This window comes from Numenius arquata, chromosome W (assembly GCF_964106895.1).
Source record: "Numenius arquata chromosome W, bNumArq3.hap1.1, whole genome shotgun sequence".
In the NCBI taxonomy this organism is placed as follows: Eukaryota; Metazoa; Chordata; class Aves; order Charadriiformes; family Scolopacidae; genus Numenius; species Numenius arquata.
In genome coordinates this window covers 33,688,152-33,713,081 of record NC_133615.1, presented here as the reverse complement: position 1 = coordinate 33,713,081, position 24,930 = coordinate 33,688,152, and the positions used below count along the sequence as shown (strand labels likewise).

The 24,930-nt window shown below is 45.5% G+C and overlaps 1 protein-coding gene across 1 annotated transcript in view; it reads right to left on the bottom strand.

The window, feature by feature from the left end:
* Positions 1-720: 720 nt before the first annotated feature.
* Positions 721-24,930, bottom strand: part of LOC141476593 (macrophage immunometabolism regulator-like) — an 81,600-nt gene continuing 57,390 nt past the window's right edge. The window contains exons 2-3 of the mRNA XM_074165357.1: positions 12,706-12,927; positions 721-1,359 (exon numbers count right to left, since the gene is read on the bottom strand). Of these exons, the coding sequence (XP_074021458.1) occupies positions 721-1,359; positions 12,706-12,927 (861 nt within the window). The remainder of the gene's footprint in view (positions 1,360-12,705; positions 12,928-24,930) is intronic.

The following is a 24,930-nucleotide window of genomic DNA, read 5'->3' as shown; positions in this document are numbered from 1 at the left end:
CTTATTCCAAACTAGTTTTATAAAACAGAGGAGACAAAACAATTACTTCCATGCAGAAAATAAAAAATAATTTAATAGGTTTAAAGTAGCAAATGAACAAAGGTTGATTTTATGAGTGAATTTCCTCCTCACCACCAGTGCAAACCCAGTTTCAAAATGTTTCAATGGGATGGTTTAAAATAACAAGTGATCCAATTTAGCCAAGCTCACATTCCTTCCCATGATGTAAAAAATCATACATACATTTTATTGTAGAATACAGTAAGAAGAAGAAGAAGACAAAAGAAGACAGAAGAAACAAAAAGATAACTTGAGTACTTATCCAAGAGCAATTTCTCACATCAAGCCAAAATTAGCAACAACCAAGCAGACCATCAATTTTTCAGTATTAAATTACCATAAATATTAGATAACTGTACAAAAAAACCCAAATCCAAAAGCCAAAAGCCTTTTCTTTGTTAAAAGGTGTCCAAAGAAATATCCACCAGCTGCAGTCAAATTTGCATTAGAAGCTGCTTGCTCTGGAAAGACTTTTTTCCCTCCAAGTATTTGTAACACAATGCACTGTCAAAATTCTATTCAAATAAATTACTTTCTGATAACATTTAGCTGATACCACCTACAACATGGACAGTCGTGTACACAGTATGACAGTGGATTTTTGCAGCAACAGAGAAATAACCAGAAAATTGTTCTAAATTCTAGATTATAGTTCATAGTTCATGTGTTATTTCTTGCAAACATACAGTCCCCTCTAAGGGTAAGGTGTTGGAGCTGGTATTGTAGCATGTCTGTGTCAGCAGGTTCCTTGATGCTCATTTTGTCTAAATTGAGGTAGTCCAGGGATTTAGAGTGAGCCCTTTTACCTTTTAAAAGGCAAAAAGGCAGGGAACCATGAAGTGCCTTGTAAGGTTCATATGGTAAAGCCTTAGTGCATTTATCCCCTGAGCTGGGCATCCGTCTCCTCCTCCTCCCATTTACTGCTGGGATCTCATATGGCTGATAGTACCTACTTCTAGTTTTGTACAAACGGGAGGAACATGCAAGTCCTGAATCAAGCTGTTTAGAGTGCAAGTTAGGCCTGGATTCCCCTTTATTTTCTTCATTACCTGTATACTTTTGGGCTAATTTTAGCAGCTCCTCTCCAGTCGTGAAGCCAACCAGGTAGTTAGAATCCATACGAAGGATCTGATAGCCTGAAACTGTCCGTCGCATTGGTGAGCAGGGGGTACTGGAACATCGTGGTTTCTCTGCTTCTGTTTTGCCTGCAGAACTGATCTCTGCAAGAGGTCCAGGGAGGGTAGATCTGGTAGTTCTGGACTCTCCATTTATGTCCATTTTAAGCAACGTGCTATTCTCCTAAAAATGAAACAGAGATTGATCAAAAATAGAGCCTTTAGCCAATAAAGGAGCTGAGAGAGGATCTCAGAAATCAGACTTTTTATCACTCAGAAACCATAACCAGTACTTCTCTATTCAGTTTTGTCTTATATTCTACAGAGTGTCCGTCCTGGTTTGAGGTAAAACAGAACCAACCTTCTGTTCAGTAATTTTACTTCTTAGCTAAACCTCTTCTAACTCTCTGAAATTTACAGCATATTGTGCAGAAAACTATTCGTTCTCATTGTGATGAGATCTATTTTTATAGTTAATGCCAAGGAATGGTATGCAGAGAGGCTCATGCTTATACTTATTGCTATAACAACCAAAGTCAGCTAATTTTGTTATTTGCCCTGTTGGACGGTCGGAAATGGAAAAGTGTAGAGGGGTCCCACCTGCAGGGAGGAGCGGACAGGACAGGTGACCCAAAACTGACCAACAGGGTATTCCATCCCATCTGCCCCATGCTCAGTATAAAAGCTGAGGGATCAAAGGGTCAGCCCTTTTTCTTCAATGGCCGATGTCCAAGGAGGATCCTGTCTGCTCATCTGCTTTTGATCCCGATCTGTGCATTCCTGACTCCAGATCTGGAATCCAGTTCCCATCCGTCGCTGAGTCCAGTCCAGGACTTCCCCAGTGCCTGTTGATGACATCATCCTGGGAGCTTGATACTGTTTTGTATATATTGTATCTATTTCATCAATCTCTGGAGATTTTCAAGACCCGCCTTGATGCAGTCCTGAATAATGTGCTCTGGGCAACCCTGCTTCAGCAGGGGAGTTGGACTAGATGATCTCTAGAGGTCCCTTCCAACTCTGACAATTCCGTAATTTCATTATTTCCAGGCTCTTTTCAGTGGTGCCCAGTGACAGGACCAGAGGCAACGGGCACAAAGTGAAACACAGGAGGTTCCATCTGAACATCAGGAAACACTTTTTTACTGTGAGGGTGACTGAGCACTGGCACAGGTTGCCTCAGAGAGTGTGGAGTCTCCCTCCTTGGGGAGATATTCAAAAGATTTCTAGACACAGTCCTGGGCAATTTTCTCTAGGTGGCCCATGAAAGTGACCAAGCAAGAAAACATTAAAGTTAGAAATTGAGCGTGAAAAAGTGATAGCATGAGAAAGCAATCAAGAGCATGAGTGAGAAAGCATGAGAGAAAGTGACAGTACAGAAAGTGAGTGCAATAGAGCAAGCAAGAGAAAGAGCAACATAGGAGAGCACGAGAAATCAAGAAAGTGAGAAAATGAGCTTGTGAGTGAGTAAGTGCGCACATGAGAAAGCAATAGCGAGAAAGCAAGTGTGAGTACATTAAAGCGAGCACTAGAGAGCGAACATGAGCGAGCAAGAGAAAATTAGAGTGAGAATGCAAGAGCAAGAGAGCGTGAGAAAGCGAGTGAGAGTGAACAAGAGTAAGAGAAAGCATGCAGGAGAACGAAAAAGCAAGAGTGAGATTGTGAGGGAAAGCACAAGTGCAAGGTAACACATGAACAAGTGAGCACAAGCAAGAAAGCAAGCATGCGTGAGCGCAAGCAGGAGAAACAGAAATCAAAGGAAAGCAAATGTGATCTTGCAAGAGAGTAAAAGCACGAGAGAACGTGAGAGCGCGAGAAAGTGCAAGAAAGCCTGAGAAAGCAAAAGAAAGGGAAAGACAGAGCGAGAGCAATGAAGGAAAGCAGGCAAAAAAGCAAGAGCAAGCATCAGTGAGAGAAAGCAAGTGCGGGTGAGAGTGCAGAAAGTGAGCGCAAGTGAGAAAGTGAGAGGAGTATCTGCTTGGCAGGGTAACATGGGAAAAAGTACTGGAGAGGAGAGGGGCCCAAGAAAGCTGCTTAGTATTCAAGGATCACCTCCTCCAAGCTCAGGAGCGATACATCCCATGAAAGAGGAAGTCAGGCAAAAAAGCCAGTAGGCCTGCATGGATAAACAAGGAGCTCCTGGACAAGCTCAAAAGCAAAAAGGAAGCCTACAGAGAGTGGAAGCAAGGACTTGCTTTCTCTTGCTCCTCGCTCTCACTCACTCTCGCTGTCTTGCGCTCACTTTCTCTCTTGCTCTCTCGTTCATGTTCTGTTGCTTTCACTCTCTCATCTTTTTATAGTTTGAGAAAACCCATAACAATTTATTGTCGTCTAGACAATTATTCTCTCACCCAATGACCCCTCCCCACCCGGGAAGGGGAACCAGGGAAAACAACAGGCCTCAGGGGTCCGGCACTGGGGCAAGAAGTTCTCTGGACCATCGGCATCAAGGGAGAGAGAACTATGCAGCAAGCTTTCTAATTTATATTGAATGTGACATTTGTGGTAGGAAATAATCCTCTTGGCCAGCCTGGGTCAAATGCCCAGGCCTTGCTCCTCCTCGTCCCTGCACCTGGCAACGCTCAAAAACACTAAGACCTTGAATCCCACAGAGCCTGGCTGGCTATAAAGTAAATATTTTCACAAATTCAGACACTAGAGTCTTCTAAAAGTGAAGTTTTCCCCAGCATTAGAAGAGAAGTTAGTCCTGTGTCGCTCAACCCAGGATACATCTGCACTCTTACCCACACTTGCTTTCTCTCACTGACGCTTGCTCTTGCTTTTTTGCCCATTTTTGCCAGTCTTCCCCATTCCCAGCTATGAATAAGTCCAGAGGTGCAGACTATGTAATAGTGGAAAGTGGAGCCACCTCAATAAACAGGCTTTTCTCAATGATGGTCTATGTTGGTGACACTTCAAACAAATCCAGCTCAGACTTATTTTCTCACCCTGTCTTGCTGAGGTAGGGGAGTGATAGAGCTTGGGCACCTGGCAGCCAGGCAAGGTTAACCCACCATACCCGCTTTTTCTTTTAAAGGCCTGGTGCAGGCCTTTCCTCCAGGATCATGACACAACTTTCCTTCTTTTAAGGCTTTTTCTTTCAATATAAGCAAGTCCTGAGCCTTCCTGATTTGCCACTGTTCTCAACTTATCCGTGACAACCTTGGAAACATTATTAAAGACCTTTTTTTGCAATATCTCGAGCAGCACTTTTAATGTGTGGCTTAACAATTTCCAAACCCCTTTTCACAAGCAGAATGGCTTTTCTAAACAAGCTACAGAATATACCTCCAACACCATACATCACAGCAATGCTTTGAAAAACAGGGAGACCGTTGCCAGCCTGGGCTCTATAGTAATTCTTGTACAAGGATGGATCCCTGTAATTTTTTACCACTAACATTTTGGTGTGGTTTCTTAAAATATCACAGGCTTCCAGGGCTAAAGATGTAGCTTCATAATCACCTTCCAAAGAAAACTGAGACATATTTGCTCTGGTAAGTCTTTATTTCAATGCTGATCATGTCAATGTGGTGGCAGCTTACCAGCACATAGTGTGGCTTATCATACGTCACTGTGACAATCTCATTATTATCATCAGTCAGAACACAGCACAATAATGGAACCACAAAGTCCCCAAATCCATGTCGAGACTGAGCAAGTCAAACCCTCTGGTGATGTCTACCTGTGGTGGGTTAACCTTGGCTAAGGGCCAAACTCCCACCCAGCTGTCCTCAACAGGATGGGAAAGAAAACAGGATGAAAAATCTTGTGGGTCAAGATATAGACAGGGAGATCACTTACTAGTTACTGTCATGGGCAAACCAGACTTTATTTGGGGAAAATTAATTTAATTTATTGTCAATTAAAATAAATCTGCATAGTGAGAAACAAAGCTCCCCCAAAATAAAACACCTTCTTCCCCACCACCCCTCTTTCCCAGGCTCAACTTCACTCATTCATTCCTGATTCCTCTACCCCCTGCCCCTGCCACCCCCCCCCCCCCGAGTGGCACAGGGGAGATGGGGGGTTACAGTCAATACACAGCAGTTCTTCTCTGCCACTCCTTCCTCACACTTTTCCCCCTACCCCAGTGTGGGTCCTTCCATGGCCTACAGTCTCATGAGGAACAACCTGCTCCAGCATGGGCTCTCCATGGGCCATTCAGGAAATATCTAACTGCTCTAAATTGGTGTAGTGTGAGAAGTAGATGCGAATCCCTCAGGGACGAGGCACGACACTCAGCAAGTGGAAGTTTTGGCTTTATTGAAAGTGTAGTGTTGTCCTGGTTTGAGATAAAAGAGAACCAATTTTCTGTTCAGTAATTTTACCTTTCAGCTAAGCATCTTCTAACTATCTGAAATTAACAGCGTATTGTGCAGAAAAGTGTTTGTTCTCAGAGTGATAAGACCAATGTTTATAATTAATGCCAAGGAATGGTATGCAGAGAGGCTCATGCTTATACTTATTGCTATAACAACCAAGGTCAGCCAATTTTGTTATTTGCCCCATTGGAGGGTTGGAAGTGGAAAAGCGTAGAGGGGCTGCACCTGTGGGGAGGAGCAGACAGGACAAGTGACCCAAAACTGACCAACAGGGGTATTCCATCCCATCTGCCTGATGCTCAGTATAAAAGTTGAGGGATCAAAGGGTCAGCCCTTTTTCTTCAATGGCTGGCGTTTGAGGAGGACTCTGTCTGTTCATCTGCCTTGGATCCCGATCCATGCATTCCTGACTCCGGATCCAGAATCCAGTTCCCATCCATCACTGAGTCTAGTCTGGAACTTCCCCAGTGCCTGCTGGTGACAGGATCATCATCCTGGGAGCTTGATACTGTTTTGTATATATTTTATATATTTCCTTATTTTCTTTTTATTATTTTCATTAAAGTAGTTCCTTCTAAACTCATAAATCTCTTTATCTCTCATCCTCCTCTCCTTGGAGAGAGAAAGAGGTGGAGGAGAGCATCTGTCGTTCTCATTGGTCAGTCTGGCCCAAACCACAACAAGTGTTTCTGCAGTACCAACTCTAATAGAAAAAGGGAAAAACACGATGCAGCAGAGCTCTGCTCGTGGCGAGGCTCAAGGGAAAGCACCACAGGGACAGATAATAAATATAAGCTGATAAGAAACATACATGTGCAATGTCTTGTTTCTTTCATTAACAAACTTGCTGACATAGTACATATCCTGTCCAAGTTGCAGGACCCACATCTGGCCATCTTGCTGGTGCCCCGTGCAAGGGTGCGGGTGGCTCCAGCAAGATAAGATGTACTTTGGACTCTCCGTGTTTGGCTGGAGGAGGTGAACTATTCTGGGCTACTGTGGCAAAGTATTCTTACGCCCTACACATGGTCCTCCATGGGCTGCAATGTGGATATCTGCTCCAGCATGGTGTCTTCCACAGGCTGCAGGGGAAATAACTGCTCCAGTGCCTGGAACACCTCTTCTCCCTACTTCTCTGACCCTAGTGCTCACACTGCTGTTTCTCAATCTCAATCCCTCCTCCTCCTTCTCTTATGTTTTCAAAGAGGCAGCACTAACTTCACCAATTGGCTCAGCAGTTGAAACCAACTGTGTCTGGCACAAGGAAGCCCCTGATCTCGTCACAGAGGCTGCCCCTGAAGGCTCCACCACCACCAAAACCTTGCTACATAAACTGCCACAAAGGGAACTTTCTTAGCAGCAACACCTGGAAAACCCCACAAAATATGTGCTAGATCACCAGTTGTAGAAAAAGCGTAAGGCTATTCATCCATTTTGAGTTTTGTTTTCCTTATGACAAGGCCATAGACCAGGCCCACTGCTGGGGAATTCACAGCTGAAGCTTTACTGTGTGGGTTAGTAAGATGATTCATATATTGGGACAACAGAACAGTGCGAGGAGCACCAGCAGCACTGGACACATGAGGGATACACATGGACAAGTAGAAGCTTATCTGAACAGGAGGTGTTCCCCAAGTAACTGACCCTGGACCCACTAATTAGAAGAGACAGCAAGGGGTGGAGCCTGCATCCAGCAGCAGGGGAGATTTAAGCAGGTGAAAACAATCAGACCAGCTGATTGCAACAGAGGAGCATATATATTTCCCAGCAGACAGGTGTGTGTTAGTGGGCAGGCTGTGTATGGAAGCCATGGGCAGGGAGACCTCCCACTAGACTAAGTTGCTCAAAGCCCCATGCAGCCTGGCCTTGAACAATTCCAGGGATGGGGCATCCACAACTTCTCTGGGCAACCTGTTCCTGTGTCTCACCACCCTCACAGTAAAGAACTTCTTCCTAATATCTAGTCTAAATCTCCCCTCTTTCAGTTTAAAACCATCACTCCTCACCCTATCACTACACTCCCTCATGAAGAGTCCCTCCCCGTCTCTCCTGGAGGCCCCCTTCAGGTACTGGAAGGCCACTATAAGGTCTCCTGGGAGCCTTCTCTTCTCCAGACTGAACAACCCCAACTCTCTCAGCCTGTCTTCATAGGAGAGGTGCTCCAGCCCTCTGATCATCTTTGTGGCCCTCTGCTGGACTCATTCCAACAGGTCCATGTCCTTCCTGTGCTGAGGACTCCAAAGCTGGATGCAGGATGGATGAAAAAGATCCTTAGAGGATCTAAGAGAAGCTGGATGCTTCTAAGGATCTTAAACTCCACCATGTCATAGTCACTGCAGCCAAGGCTGCCCTTGAGCTTCACATTCCCCACCAGCCCCTCCTTGTTGCGGAGAACAAGGTCCAGCACAGCACCTTTTCTTGTTGGCTCCTCTGTCACTTGGAGAAGGAAGTTATCATTGATGCATTCCAGGAACCTCCTGGATTGCTTATGCCCTGCTGTGTTGTCCCTCCAACCCCAATATCGGGGTGGTTGAAGTCCCCCATGCGGACCAGGGCTTGTGAATGTGAGACTGCTCCTATCTACCTACAGAGGGCCTCATCTGCTCGGTCTTCCTGGTCAGGTGGCCTGTATCAGACCCTCACTGTAACATCTCCTGCCCCTGCCCTCCCTTTGATCCTGACCTATAAATTCTCAGTCAGCTCCTCATCCATCCCCAGGCAGAGCTCCATGTACTCCAGCTGGACCTTGACATAGAGGGTGACACTCCCTCCTCATCTCCCCTGTCTGTCCTTCCTGAAGAGCCTGCCTGTATCCTTCCATTCCAACACTCCAGTCATAGGAGCCATCCCACCACATCTCTGTGATGCCAATAAGATCATAGCTTTGCAGGCATGCACACATCTTTAATTCCTCCTGTTTGTTCCCCATGCTATGTGCATTTGCATAGAGGCATTTAAGTTGGGCCCCCGATGAAGCTAACTTACTGGCTGGAGTGGCTGGAATTCCTTTGTGCTGTAGTCCTGCCTGACCAACCTAGTGGCCTTCTTTAGGTACTGAAAGGCTGCCGTAAGGTCTCCCTGGAGCCTTCTCTTCTCCAGGCTGAACAACCCCAACTCTCTCAGCCTGTCTTCATAGGAGAGGTGCTCCAACCCTCTGATCATCTTTGTGGCCCTCCTCTACACTTGCTCCATGTCTTATTCTTATGTTGGGTGCTCCAGAGCTGGACACAGTACTCCAGGTTGGGTCTCACCAAAGCAGAGTAGAGGGTCAAGGTAAGAGAGATCACTCAGCAAGTACCATCATGGGCAAAACAGACTCAACTTGGCGAAAATTAATTTATTGGCAAACATCAGAGGAGAATAACGAGAAAAACAAAACTTAAAACACCTTCCCCCCACTCTTCCCTTCTTCCCAGGCTCAACTTCACTCCCAGCTTCTCTACCTCCTCCCCACACCGAGCGGCACAGTGATGGGGAATGGGGGTTGCAGTCAGTTCATCACGTTTTCTTTGCCATTCCTTTCTCCTCGCACTCTTCCCCTGCTCCAGCCTGGGGTCCCACTCGCAGGAGAGAGTCCTTACGAATTGCTCCAGCATTGGTCCTTTCTGTGGGGGTCAAAAGTCCTGCCAGAAAACCTGCTCCAGCACAGGCTCCTCTCCATGGGCTCACAGGTCCTGCCAGGATCCTGCTCTGGTACAGGCTCTCCACAGGGTCACAGCTTCCTTCAGGGAACACCCACCTGCTCCGGTAGTTGGTCCTCCACAGCTGCAGGTAGATATCTGTTCCACTGTGGACCTCCATGGACTGCAGGGGACAACCTGCTCCACCATGGTCTTCACCACAGGCTGCAGGGGAATCTCTGCTCTGGCACCTGGAGCACCTCCTCCCCCTCTTTCTTCACTGACCTTGGTGTCTGCACAGTTGTTTCTCTCACATATTCTCCCTCCTCTCTTTCGGTTGCTGTTGCGCAGCAGTTTTTCTCCCTCTTATATGTTATCACAGAGGCGCTAACACCACCACTTACTGGCTCAGCTTTGGCGAGTGGCCAGCTGTCTTGGAGCTAGCTGGCACTATTGGACACAGGGGAAGCTTCTGGCATCTTCTCACAGAAGCCAGCCCTGTAGCCCCCGCCCCCCCCAGTACCAAAATCTTGCCATGCAAACCCAATACATAGATATAATCTGCAACGGGTTAAGGCTGCACCTTGGAAAGGTGTGTCTCATTTCACTTACACCATCCATGCTTCAGAAGGTCACTTTCTCAAGCTTACTAAAACTATGTAATATAATGACTTTAAGTTTTACTGTCTGCCTCCTTCTCAAGTGTCCCTCATCGTACTGAAACGCTACCTAAAAATTAGTGTTTATTTATATGCAATGCCGGTATGGGACAAACATTAATAGAAGTTCAACAGCTCACTCAAATATAATAAATATGATTTACACTAGTAGTGCCAAGAGAAAACAGAGTCAGTCTTTTGATCTTTGAAGGTCCCTTCCAACCCATCTAGTCCAACCCCCCTGCCATGGGCAGGGACACCTTCCACTAGATCAGGTTGCTCAAAGCCCCATCCAGCCTGACCTTGAACACTTCCAATGACTGGCCAAATATTGACCAGGAATACTCAGTTCATCTGACCATACCATAATGTATTGCATTTGCATGTGATTAGGCAAGCCTGGTGGCAAGACAGGCAGGATATGGCTGGTCAAAGATGAAGAGATTATAAGGAAAGCCATGCTACAATACCAGTACAGTCATACAAGAACTTAGTTTCAGTGATCACACAGCCATTGTCCACTTCCCTCAATTTCAGAGTCACTGCAAGTACCACCCCCTCCTCCATCCTCATAACCACTCTCTCAAAAACAACAAAATCAAAAAAAAACCAACACACCAACATACCACATAATACAGAATATGTTTCAAAATACACCACCAGCAGCAAGATTATAGTTGGGTGGTTGGAAGAGAAGCTTTCAATATGGAAACAACGGGGGGGGGGGGAAAGGAGGGGGAAAAATAATAATAATAAAAAAGAAATCAATGCTGCACATCTCTACTCTTTGTGGGAATGTTCCAAGAAATTTCATTGTATTCAGAAATGTCAGAAGTCAGTCAACTACTGGTAAAGCAGCAAGTCATTCTCCCATCACAGACCTTCATCATTCCTACTGATATCTGCTTAACTGCAGTCTTCTGACATTAATTCATTTCTACATACAGCTATGCAAGCATGATGTACAGCACCACCCAAGACAGACACCGTAACAAGCCACGTTCACATAAAACATCTGCTAATATACATTTGCTATTTTCTGTACAATAGGTACACTACACATGCACTCTCACTTATGTCAACTAAACCCCTTAAGTTGCATATAAATAATAACTAATAAAAAAAAAAAAAGTAAGACCTGAGACTATTTTCCTACATAGCTGTAGGACACTTGAAACATCAGTACTTTAACTGTTCAGAGACAACTCCTCCCCAATATCTTAATAGGCAAAAGAAACCTGCCAATAAATCAAGACCACTTAGCAAGCTTCATATTCTGTAAAGTAACATTTTAATGTACATTAGAGTACACAAATGCAATCTGTTAGTATCATGGATGATATAACTGACATTTAAACAGAGCTTTGACCCTCCATTTACCTTTCACTAAAAAAAAAAACCAAAACCAAACAAAACCACCAAACAACAAGAAAACCCAAACCAAAACCCACCACCTTTTACTATAGTGCAATATAAAATTACCCATAGAAAGCTAGGCACTAGTACACCTTGTTACTATTAGACTGAATAATAAGGTTATAGTCAGGTTTAGCACTTGTATAAGAGTATTAAGAATGGTATAATTAGGACTATTGTTGCTTGTAAGTTGCAACTTAAAAGAATTAAGCAGTTATGAACAGATACAGGTGCTAACATATGTTAATTCTGGCTTTCCCACGAGTTTAGATTGTTATCAATAGCTAGTGCAAAAAATACAGTTGATCAATCTAACTACAAGCTTAAGGATCTACATAAAAATTCCCAAGGTTTCTGCACAAAGGTATCAGAATTAATATCTTTTTTTTTTCCCTCCTAGATTTGCCAGAACAGCTTCACTGCTCTATTCTTATTTCCATTATATTTTAAAGCATAGGAGAAGAAAATGTGGGTCAGAGAGAACACGGGGCAAGACAGGCCTGCAGACCCTTCCACTGTGGCAGGAAAAGAATTCACTAAATTCATTCCTGTCTTGCTAACGACACTACAAAAGTAAGTACAGAGATAGGAACTCTACTCAGAGAGAAGGAAAGTGAAAACATATATATCAGGATCCCCATGTTGCAGGGGAAAATCCTGTCTACATAAGAGCACAGGGTGCTGCAAGGGCTCAAGAAGCACCATGCAGCTGTGAGAGGACCACATGAAGAACGTGTTTGCTACCTACCCTGCATCCCCTGCCCCACATAACCGTATTTCAGATGCCTACCGCCCGCTACTGCCTGGCCCCGGACTGATCGAGGTCTAGTCGAGAAGCGACTTTAAAGACAGGGAGCAGCTGGCGGAAGCTGCCAGCCCTGCCGTGGAGCTCAGCTGCGTTACAAGGGGGCAGCGGCATTACCAACTCCTGCTGAAGCGCCAAGCGCGAGCACACACCATCCCCACCGCTGCCGCACACGGAAGCGTAACGCTGCGCTCAGAGGATCACCAGCTCCCTGCGCTCAGCACCCTGACGCAACAGAAAATCCGCAGTTAGCGCCGCGCCCGCGGCCCAGCCAGTACACGCGCACCCGCTTTCCCGCGGCCCGACAGCCAAGAAACACACACACACACACTCCGAGCCGCACATCTGGGTGATTTAATCGCACTGCCCCAGCGGGCCCCACGGGGGACGCAGTCCTCACACGACCTTTGCGAACAATACTGGACGCCCCGCTGCCGCTACTCCACAACACTGACCACTGACGCTTTACGGCACTCGCCCGACGCCCTTCGGTCCCACCACACAGCACCTTTCCCGCAAGTCCCTTGCCGGCTTCCACAATGCCTTGGCCAGCCGCACGGTACGCTAAAGTCTGCCCGGCTTCACACGGCTCCTCCCCAGGTACCACCCGTCGCCCGCGCTCCAGCAGGCACAGGCAGGGCCAGCCACGGAGCCCAAACTGCAACCCCGGCGGCTCAGCGAACCGACACCACTCCCACCCCTTACCTGCGGTCCAGAGCGGTGGAACTCCGACACACAGCGAGGAGAAACAATGAGGCTCACAATACAGTGCAATCCACTACACTCGCTAGGACTAAGGGTGAAAATAAACCCCCTCTTCCCCCACACTCGCGGCCTGTGGGTTAATGGATGCTTCCAGCCAATCACAACAGACCATGTGACCGAAAGAGGGGTGTGACATCCGGAGCAAATGGTACAGCTGACTGTCTGCAGGGATGGGTTTTTCACTAGAGGTTGGGGCACTTGTAATTTATCTTGGCTAAAAGTCGTCCCTGTACTACTCACATATATATATTATGTGTACTTGGAAATTCCGTTGTCTTTTGCTGTCACCAAAACACTTAGAATTATGTACTTATAGATCAAAGTTTTTTGGAAATAATTCTTTCCAATGTGCAATAAAAAAAAAGTGAAATATTTAGTTGAAAGGGAAAAGTCAGGTTAAAACTGAGCTATGTAAGAGTATCTATAAAGGTGCCACATTGCACTATCTAGAGCAGGGGCAGCTAGCCTATAGACCTTGACCTGTATGCAGTTTACAGGCTCTTCCAGTGCAAGCTGGTGATCCTGCTGTATGCACTGCCAGCCCCAGATTACAAGCACAGTGATGGGGAGTTGTCTCTCACCAACTTTCCCCCAGAGTCACCCTCTCAATTTTCTACATGGTTGTTCTTAAATGTATGAGAATTTTGAATTCAGCTGAAGGGGCTTAAAAAATTTCACATCACTATGCTCTTGAAGGTCCCCTAGAATAGTCGCAGATACACATGGATACCATGTTTGTAGAGAGGGAAAAGGGAAAAAAGACACAGCAAGACTAAAACTATAGATAAAGCTCATGAAAGGTATCAAGGACCTTTCTTCATTAGACATTCTTCAGTGACCTGCTACGCTGTTTGGATGCACACAAGTCTATGGGACCAGATGGGCTACACCCAAGAGTGCTGAAAGAGTTGGCAGACGTGCTCGCCAAACCGCTTTCCATTATTTATATGAAGTCATGGCTAACTGGGGAGGTCCCAATGGACTGGAGGGTGGCAAATGTAACACCCATCTACAGGACAGGCAAAAAGGAGGATCCAGGAAACTATAGACCTGTCAGCCTGACCTCGATACCAGGGAAGGTCATGGAGCAGGTCATCTTGAGTGCCATCGCAAACCATATAATGGGCAACCAGGGGATCAGGCCTAGTCAGCATGGGTTTATGAAAGGCAGGTCCTGCCAGACGAACCTGATCTCCTTCTATGACAAGATGACCCGATTATTGGATGAAGGAAAGGCTGTGGATATTATCTACCTGGACTTTCAAAAAGCATTTGACACTGTTCCCCATAGAATTCTAGTGGAAAAACTAGCTGCACATGGCCTGGGCGAGCATACGATCTGCTGGATCAAGCATTGGCTGTCTGGATGGTCCCAAAGAGTGGTGCTCAATGGAGTTAAATCCAGCTGGTGACCAGTCACAAGTGGTGTTCCTCAGGGCTCGGTGTTGGGACCATTTCTGTTTAACATCTTTATCGATGATCTTGATAATGACATAGAGTGTATCATCTGCAAGTTTTCAGATGACACCAAGTTAAGCGGGAGTGTTGATCTGCATGTGGACAGGGAGGCTCTACAGAGAGACCTAGATAGGTTGGATCAATGGGCGAACCTTAGTGGTATGAGCTTCAACAAGACCAAGTGCCAGGTCCTGCACTTGGGCCACAACAACCCCATGCATCGCTACAGGCTTGGGGAAGTGTGGCTGGAAAGCTGCCTGGCAGAAAAGGACTTGGGGGTTCTGATTGACAAGCGGCTGAATACGAGCCAGCAGTGTGCCCAGGTGGCCAAGAAAGCCAATGGCATCCTGGCTTGTATTAGAAGTAGTGTGACCAGCAGAAGTAGGGAGGTGATTGTCCCCCTGTACTTAGCACTGGTGAGGCCACACCTGGAGTATTGTGTCCAGTTTTGGGCACCTCAATACAAGAGAGATGATATTGAGGTGCTGGAGTGAGTGTAGAAGAGGGCAACGAAGCTGGTGAAGGGCCTGGAGCATAAGTTTTATGAAGAACGATTGAGGGAGCTGGGACTGTTTAGTTTGAGGAAGAGGAGACTGAGGGGAGACCTCATCACTCCCTACAACTACTTGAAAGGACACTGTAGAGAGGTTGGTGCTGGTCTCTTCTCACAAGCAAACAGCGATAGAACAAGAGGAAATGGCTTCAAGTTGCAACAGGGTAGGTTTAGACTAGACATTAGGAAGAAGTTCTTCACAGAAAGAGTGATCAGACACTGGAACAGGCTGCCCAGGGAGGTGGTTGAGTCACCGTCCCTGAATGCGTTTAAGAGTCGTTTAGATGTGGTGTTGGGGGATATGGTGTAGGGAAAAACTTTGTAGAGTAGGGTTGATGGTTGCACTCGATGATCCCAAGGGTCTTTTCCAACCTGAACGATTTTATGATTCTATGATTCACCAACTCCTGCTATTCCTTGAGACAGATACCAAACTATTCTAAGACACAAAACCAAATAGAGAAAATATTAAATTGTTAGATCGCATGTGTCCCGGTTTGAAGTAAAACCGAAACAATTTTCTGTTCTGTAACTTTACATCCTAGCTAGGCCTCCTCTAACTCTCTGAAATTAACGGCATATTGTGGAGAAAACTGCTCGGTCTCAGAATGATAAGACCAATGTTTGTGCTCCATGCCAAGGAATGGTATGCAGGGAGGCCCTTGCTTATACTTATTGCTATAGCAACCAAGGTCAGCCAATTTCGTTATTTGCCCCCTTAGAGGGTCGGAAACGGAAAAAAAAACGTAGAGGGGTCACATCAGTGGGGAGGAGTGGACAGGACAGGTGACCCAAACCTGACCAACTGGGGTATTCCATCCCATCTGCCCCATGCTCAGTATAAAGGCTGAGGGATCAAAGGGTCAGCCCCCTTCCTGCGATGGCCGACGTCCAGAGAGGACTCTGTCTGTTCATCTGCCTTTGATCCCGAGCCGTGTGTTCCTGACTCCAGAGCTGGAATCCAGTTCCCATTCGTCACTGAGTCCAGCCTGGGACTTCCCCAGTGCCTGCCGGTGATGTGATTGTCATCCTGGGAGCTTGATATGGTTTTGTATATATTGTATCTATTTCATTATTTTCTTCTTTATTTTTATTTTAATATTATTTTAATATTAATTCTTCATTAAAGTAGTTTAGTTCATTCTAAACTTCTGAATCTCCTTTATCTCTTTCTCCTCCTCTCTCCTCTTTTGGGGGGGGAAGGACCATCTGGTAAACTCGGCCGAAACCACGACAGCATGAGGTAACAGTCAGATGAAGCAAGAACAAAATTTAACACAGATTTTTTTCAAAATTAAACATAAGAAAATAAAATTATGCATAAGGTATATATTACGGTCCTGTAGGCCGCAAGTATTGTGGTTTAACCCCAGTAGGCAGCTAAGCCCCACACTCACTCTCCCCACAGTGGGATGGGGGAGAGAATCAGAAGGGTAAAAGTGAGAAAACGCATGAGTTGAGATAAAGACAGCTTAATAGGGAAGGCAAAGCTCCATGCCCAAGCAAAGCAAAATAAGGAATTCATTCAGTATTTCCCACTTGCAGGCAGATAGTTATCCATTTCCAGGAAAGCAGGGCTTCATCAAGTGTAACAGTTACTTGGGAAGACAAACACCATAACTCCGAACGTCACTTCTTCATCTAGCTTTTATAAAAGAAAGTGAATGGATATGTGAGGTGGGTTGACCTTGGCTGGCAGCCAGATGCCCATCAAGCCTCTCTATCACTCCCCCTCCACAATTAGGGGGAGAAAACATGTGAAAAGGCTTGTGGGTCAAGATAAGGACAGGGAGATGACTCAGGAATTACCGTCACGGGCAAAGCAGACAACTTGGGGATATTAGTTTAATTTATTACCAATCAAATCAGAGTAGGATAATGAGAAATAAAAACAAATCTAGAAACACCTTCCCCCCACCCCTCCCTTCTTCCCAGGCTCAACTTCACTTCCAACTTCTCTCCCTCCTCCCTTCCAAGCGGCACAGGGAATGGGGGTTGCAGTCAATTCATCACACATTGTCTCTGCCACTCCTTTCTCCTCACTCTCTTCCCCAACTCCAGTGTGGGGTCCCTCCCACAGGAGACAGTCCTTCACAAACTGCTCCAACGTGTTCTTCCCACAGGCTGCAGTTCATAGAATCATAGAATGGTTTGAGTTGGGAGGGACCTTAAAGATCATCGAGTTCCAACCCCCCTGCCCTGGGCAGGGACACTTCCCACTAGAGCAGGTTGCTCAAAGCCCCATTCAACCTGGCCTTGAACACCTCCAGGGATGGGGCATCCACAGCTACTCTGGGCAACCTGTTCCAGTGTCTCACCACCCTCACAGTAAAGAATTTCTTCCTGATATCTAATCTAAATCTCCCCTCTTTCAGTTTAAAACCATTACCCCTCATCTTATTGCTTTGTTCTTCAAGAACTGCTCCAGCATGGGTCCTTTCCATGGGGTGAAGTCCTTGAGGAATGGACTGCACCAGCATGTGTCCCCCTCAGGGCCGTGGATCCTACCAGAAAACCTGTTCTGGCATGGGCTCCTCTCCACAGGCCGCAGTTCCTGCCAGGAGCCTGCTCCTGCATGGGCTCTCACCACAGGCTGCAGCTTCCTTCAGAGTACATATCCACCTGCTCTGTCATGGGGTCCTCCACAAGCTGCAGGGTGGATATCTGCTCTACCGTGGACCTCCATGGGCTGCAGGGAGACAACCTGCATCAGCATCACCATGGTCTTCACCATGGGCTGCAGGGGAATCTCTGCTGCAGTGCCTGGAGCACCTCCTCCCCCTCCTTCTTCACTGACCTTGGTGTCTGCATAGTTGTTTCTCTCACATATTCTCCCTCCTCTTTCACAGCTGCTGTTGAGTAGCTTTTTTTACCCTTTCTTAAATATGTTTTCATAGAGACACTACCATCGTCGCTGATTGGCTCAGCTTTTGCTAGTGGTGGGTCTGTTTTGGAGCTGTCTGGAACTGTCTCTGTCCAATACAGGGGCAGCTTCTGGCATCTTCTCACAGAAGCATCCTCTGCAGCCCCCCTGCTACCAAAACCTTGCCACATAAACCCAATACAATACTTTACAGATTTGTCTTTTTTTCTTACAAATTGTGTATTTTTAAATTTAATATACTAATATTTAATAACATTTAATGTACTGACAGAATTAATGTGGTGTGAAATTCTTTGAAATATCTATAAACCAAAAGTAGATCCTGAAAACATATCCCAAAAATTACATTTATGCTCCACACCAAATATTTGAAACCCCCCTGTGTCTTCCTGAAAACCCACAAATTTCAAACTTCTGTGTTTTCCATGCAAAACCCAAGGCCATTAACCTTTACTAACATTAAGACTACGGTATTTCACTGTTATTGCAGTGCTCTTAAAATCATCATAAGATTTTACATGCAGAGCAAAGATACACTGAGGTACTTGGGCTTTGTTTTCCCCACTTAAAAACTGTTTAACAGTATTAGATGCTGCTTCAATATGGAGAAAAACATAGACCGTAACAGGTTAGCAGCTACTTTGGATTTTCTTTCCATTATCACCCTGACCAAGTACCTACATCTTATGATAGCTTTGCTCAACAGTGGGTTCCTGCATCAATAACAGTCAATTATACTGACAATTTGGCTCCATTTCTTTTCCATTATCTGTAACTTCTTTTGTATTTATTATCCTTAGACAGGCTTTATGAAAAAAATTTTTCTTCTTTGCTTTTCTATATTCCAAGCTTGTGCTGTTATGGCAATTTGAGAATTAATGAAGTTACTAAATCACAAGGACTGAAAGCTGAACAATTGATAGAATATTTAATTCTTTGGTTTTGTGCCCATGGATTTAATTTCAAAGCTTAATTGGCCAAACAGCATCTTATATTAAATATTCAGTCTCTTTTCCCTTATTAGGTATTATCTTTATCCTGAAAAAATGATTTTTGCTGGAAATCCGTAAGGACATTTGTGGTTTTTTTGAAAAAAGAAGAGGAAATTTCTTGAAACATTCTAAACTTAGAGGAGTGGTGCATAATATTAAAAATATATGTATAAAATTTAAAACATATAGGAAAAATTGGTTTTAAAATTCTAAGACAAGTTAATCAACAACTGGTAATAGAAGAACATATATGTCACACTCAAAACTGAGTAACAGATTCCTATAATTCTTATAATTGAAATTATCAGTTATCTTTGCAAAAGCTAACACTGCAGTGGAATAAAAGAAGTGTAAATTTGGCAATGCAGCAGCACTGAGAGGGGTATGTTTGATGTAGTAATATAACTTCTACATTGTAAAAGATCATAAAAAACCTGAACGTTTTTATATTAAAACAGTCATAAGTACATGCCATGCTTACACAAGTATCCATTCAAAGGAGACGATGTTTTGTAAATATTAGGTCTATGGCTGCCATTGTTATCAGGAGAGCTAATAAAATTGGCTAGCAGTCAGATCTCAGCCCCTTCAAGCTACTGCCTGCTAGAGCCTTCGAATCCTAAGGTTTTGTCTCCCATCTTGAGCCTGCCCTAACAACTAAGTCAAAGAGATACCCCCCCTTGCCAGGAATAGAGGATGAAGATGTCTGCTCTTTAAGCCCCTGCAGGTGATTGAGATTCGTGCCCTGTTGTTGAAGAAGATCAAAGCACAGTGAGAAAACTATGCCTGCTTGAACCCTTGAAACACCAGCAAGAGCAGGGAGTCTGCTCTTCCTCACTCTTTCATGCTTTCACTAACAAGGATGCTGGCTAACAAGGACTCTGGCTAACAAGGACTCCCACTTGCTCCACAGTATCTGCATCCCCTGCTTGCGTGCTTCTGCCTGGGTGTCACTTTGGAGACTCTCCGATTTGTGAGGTATCGAGATTAAACTTGTTCTTTGCCTTTTGTCCATGGTTTTGTTGTTGTTCCTATGCCCTGCCCGCACTGGCTCACACAGAGGGCAACACTCCCTCCTCATCTCCCCTGTCTGTCCTTCCTGAAGAGCCTGCCTGTATCCTTCCATTCCAACACTCCAGTCATAGGAGCCATCCCACCACATCTCTGTGATGCCAATAAGATCATAGCTTTGCAGGCGTGCACACATCTTTAATTCCTCCTGTTTGTTCCCCATGCTATGTGCATTTGCATAGAGGCATTTAAGTTGGGCCCCCGATGAAGCTAACTTACTGGCTGGAGTGGCTGGAATTCCTTTGTGCTGTAGTGGCTGGAATTCCTTTGTGCTGTAGTCCTGCCTGACCAACCTAGTGGCCTTCTGTGGTGGAGTGACTACATCAGTGGACAAGGGAAGAGCTACGGATGTCATTAATCTGGACTTCTGTAAAGCCTTTGACACCATCTCCCACAACATCTTTCTCTCTAAATTAGAGAGATATGGATTTGGTGGGTGGACTGTTCAGTGGATGGGGAATTGATTGGATGGTTGCATCCAGAGGGTAGGGGTCAAGGGCTCAATGTCCAGATGGAGATCGGTAATGATGGTGTCCCTCTGCGGTCCGTATTGGGACCAGTACTGTTTAATATCTTCATCAATGACATAGACAGTGGGATCGAGAGCACCCTCAGCAAGCTTGCAGATGACACCAAGCTGAGTGGTGCAGTTGTCACGCCTGAGGGATGGGATGCCATCTAGAGGGACCTGGACAGGCTTGAGAGGTTGGCCTGTGCAAACTTCATGAACTTTAGCAAGGCCAAGTGTAAGGTCCTGTACCTGGGTCGGGGCAACCCCAGGTATCAGTACAGGCTGGGGGATGAAGGGATTGAGACCAGCCCTGAAGAGAAGGACTTGGGGGAACTGGTGGATGAAAAGCTGGACATGACTCGGCAATCTGCACTTGCAACCCAGAAAGCCAATCATATCCTGGGCTGCATCAAAAGAAGCATGGCCAGCAGGTCAAGGGAGGTGATTCTGCCCCTCTGCTCCATTCTGGTGAGACCCCACCTGGAGTACTATATCCAGCTCTGGAGCCCTAAGCACAGGAAAGACATGGACCTGTTGGAGCAGGTCCGTAGGAGGCCACGGAAATGATGAGAGTGCTGGAACACCTCTCCTGTGAAGACAGGCTGAGAGAGCTGGGGTTGTTCAGCATGGAGAAGAGAAGGCTTTGGGGAGACCTTATTGTGGCCTTTTAGTACTTAAAGGGAGCCTACAGGAAAGATGGGGACAAACTTTTCAGCAGGGCCTGTTGCAATAGGAGAAGGGGTAATAGCTTTAAACTGAAAGAGGGTAGACTTAGATTAGATATAATGAAGAAATTCTTTACTGTGAGGGTGGTGAGACATTGGCACAGGTTGCTCAGAGAACTGGTAGATGCCCCATCCCTGGAGACATTCAAGGTCAGGTTGGACGGGGCTCTGAGCAACCTGATCTGGTGGAAGATGTGCCTGCTCATTGCAGGGGGTTGGACTAGATGATCTTTGGAGGTCCCTTCCAACCCAAACTATTCTATGATTCTATATGAAAATATCTCTCTGCTAAGAATGTTTCTATAAAATGATTACCTGCACATAGGTTTAGCAGATGTACTTCTACATGCACTCAGTTCTTTATATTGGCATCTCCAGGAGTTATCATTGCTTTTACTGTAAATTCTCAATCCGCTTGTGAATCTTAATTTTGTCATGTTCACTAATCAAAAGCGCATTAATAAGCCATGTAAATATATAGAAATAAATATCAATCATCACAAACTGAGCCACCACTCAGCATGATCAAAGGCAAAGCTAAATACCTTTAATGTTAAAATTAAACAAAGCTTACCTTAATGAAGATGACCTCATTATCTTGTTTCTGAAGAAGTATGTCATGGTTTTGGCCACCATTAGGTGGGGAGAAAGTGTTCATAGAAAATTAATTATTGTAAGAATGAGACTGATTTAGACATTTGTGCATATTTGAGTGTTTCCTGTTCCTGCTGAAGCACAAAGTGTCTTTTGTCCAGCAATAAAAATATTTCTTATATTTATTTTTTGTTCATCAATATAAGCTTGAATAAATTGGTTTCAACATATAGTACTGAAAAAAATATTATCTGTTCATAGTATTCACCATAACGTCTGCTAGCTGTCTCTTTTTTCCTTGTGGAAAAAAAAACGGCCTCATTCTGTTTCATTCTGTTTGTTTAAAACTATTCCTACTGTAGTCTGTGTGGCATAGAATCATAGAATTGTCTAGGTTGGAAGCAACCTTTCAGATCATCTAATTCAACCGTCAACCTAACACTGACAAAAACCTTCACTAAACCATATCTCTAAGCACTATGTCTACCCATCTTTTAAATCCTGCCAGGGATGGTGACTCAACCACTTCCCTGGGCAGCCTGTTCCAATGCTTGACAACCCTTTCAGTGAAGAAATTTTTCCTAAAAAACCTATACCTCCCCTGGTACAGCTTGAGGCCTGTGACTTGGGAGAAGAGACCGACCCCCACCTCTCTACAACCTCCTTTCAGGTAGTTGTAGATAGCAATAAGGTCTCCCCTCAGCCTCTTTTTCTCTGGGCTAAACAATCCCAGTTCCCTCAGCCGCTCCTCATAAGATTTGTGCTCCAGACCCCTCACCAACTTTGTTGCCCTTCTCTTGAAGGGCACTCTCTTGAAGGGCCCTCCAGCACCTCAATGTCTTTTTTGTAGTGAGGGGCCCAAAACTGGACACAGTACTCAAGGTGGGGCCTCACCAGTGCCGAGTACAGGGGGACAATCACTTCCTTAGTCCTACTCGCCACGCTGTTCCTGATACAGGCCAAGATGCTGTTGGCCTTCTTGGCCACCTGGGCACACTGCTGGCTCATATTCAGCTGACAGTCGACCAACACCCCCAGGTCCTTTTCCGCCGGGCAGCTCTCCAGTCACTCTTCCCCATGCCTGTAACGCTGCATGGGGTTGTTGTGACCCAAGTGCAGGACCCGGCACTTGGCCTTATTGAACCTCATCCCATTGGCCTCGTCCCATTGATCCAGCCTGTCCAGATCCTTCTGCAAAGCCTTTCTACCCTCCAGCAGGTCGACACTCCCACCCAACTTGGTGTCATCTGCAAACTTACTGAGGGTGCACTCGATTCCCTCATCCAGATCATTGATGAATATGTTAAAGACAACTGGTCCCAATACTGAGTCCTGGGGGACACCACTTCTGACTGGCCGCCATCTGGATTTAACTCCATTCACCACCACTCTCTGGGCCCAGCCCTCCAGCCAGTTTTTAACCCAGCGGAGAGTACTCCCATCCAAGTCATGGGCATCCCATTTCTCCAGGAGAATGCTGTGGGAGACTGTATCAAAGGCCTTACTAAAGTCTAGGTAAACAAGATCCACAGCCTTTCCCTCATCCACCAAGTGGGTCACTTTGTCATAGAAGATCAGGTTTGTCAAGCAGGACCTGCCCCTCATGAACCTGTGCTGGCTGGGCCTGATTCATAGAATGGTTTGGGTTGGAAGGGACCTTTAAAGATCCTCTAGTTCCAACCCCCCTGCAGGGGGCAGGGATATCTTCCACTAGATTAGGTTGCTCAAAGCCCTGTCCAACCTGACCTTGAACACTTCCAGGGGTGGGGGCATCCACAACTTCTCTGGGCAACCTGTTCCAGTGTTTCACCATCCTCATCGGAAAAAAATTCTTCCTTATGTCCAATCTAAGTCTACCCTCTTTCAGTTTAAAACCATTATCTGTCATCCTATCACTACAGGCCCTGGTAAAAAGTCTGTCTCCATCTTTCTTAGAATCCCTCTTTAAGTACTGAAAGGCCACAATAAGGTTTCCAATGTCTATTATTAGTTGCAAATACACAGATAATAAAATATAATATTTCTTAGCAGATCATAACTGGGATGAATCAAGCCTGAAGGCCCAGAATTTATTTTCTCTGTTTCAATGCTAAGACATTATCAATATATGCCATAAAATCTGAATGTAGCTGAGTGAATGATCTCTGCTGTTATATAATGCAACTTTAGTCTACAAGGTAGCAGTAGCTTTTCTAGGGCTCTGTATTGGGTTTATGTGGCAAGGTTTTGGTAGTGGGGGGGATACAGGGGTGGCTTCTGTGAGAAGATGCCAGAAGCTTCTTCCATGTCTGATAGCCAGTGCCAGCCAGCTCCAAGACGGACTCGCTGCTGGCCAAAGTGATAGTGCCTCTGCAATAATATATTTAAGAAAGGGGAAAAACTGCTGTGCAACAGCAGCTGGAAGAGAGGAGGGAGAATATGGGAGAGAAACAACTATGCAGACACCAAGGTCAGTGAAGAAGGGGCAAATCATAGAATCATAGAACACCAGGTTGGAAGGGACCTCAAGAATCATCTGGTCCAACCTTTCTTGGCAAAAGCATGGTCTAGACAAGATGGCCCAGCACCCTGTCTAGCCGAATCTTCAGAGTGTCCAATGATGGGGAATCCACCACTTCCCTGGGGAAATTATTCCCCTGGGAATGATTGATTGTTCTCATTGTGAAAAATTTTCCTCTTGTGTCCAATCGGAATCTCCCCAGGAGTAACTTGTACCCATTACTCCTTGTCTTTTCCATGTGACTCCTTGCAAAAAGGGAGTCTCCATCTTCTTTGTAGCCACCCTTTAAATACTGGAACATGGTGATAAGGTCTCCCCTAAGCCTTCTTGTCTCAAGGCTGAACAAACCAAATTCTCTCAGCCTTTCCTCATATGGCAGGCTTCCCGGTCCTTTGATCATCTTGGTGGCCCTTCTCTGGACCCTCTCCAGCCTGGCCACATCTTTTTTGCATAGCAGGGACCAAAAGTGAACACAGTATTCCAGGTGTGGCCTGACAAGGGCTGAGTAGAGTGGGATAATGACTTCTTTATCTCTGATGCTGATGCCCTTGTTGATGTAACCCAGCATCCTGTTGGCTTTCTTTGCCGCAGCAGCACACTGTTCACTCATATTGAGCTTGTTGTCCACCAAGACCCCCAGGTCCCTTTCCACAGAGCTGCTCCCCAGCCAGCTAGATCCCAGCCTGGGCTACACTCCTGGATTATGTTTTCTCAGGTGCAAGGCACTTGTCCTCTTTGAGCTTCATAAGGTTCTTGTTAGCCCACTCTTCCAGCATATCCAGGTCTTCCTGCAGAGTGCCTCTCTTTTCTGAAGTGTCCCCTTCCCCACTCAGTTTGGTATCATCAGCAAACTTCAACAGGGTACACTTGATCCCAT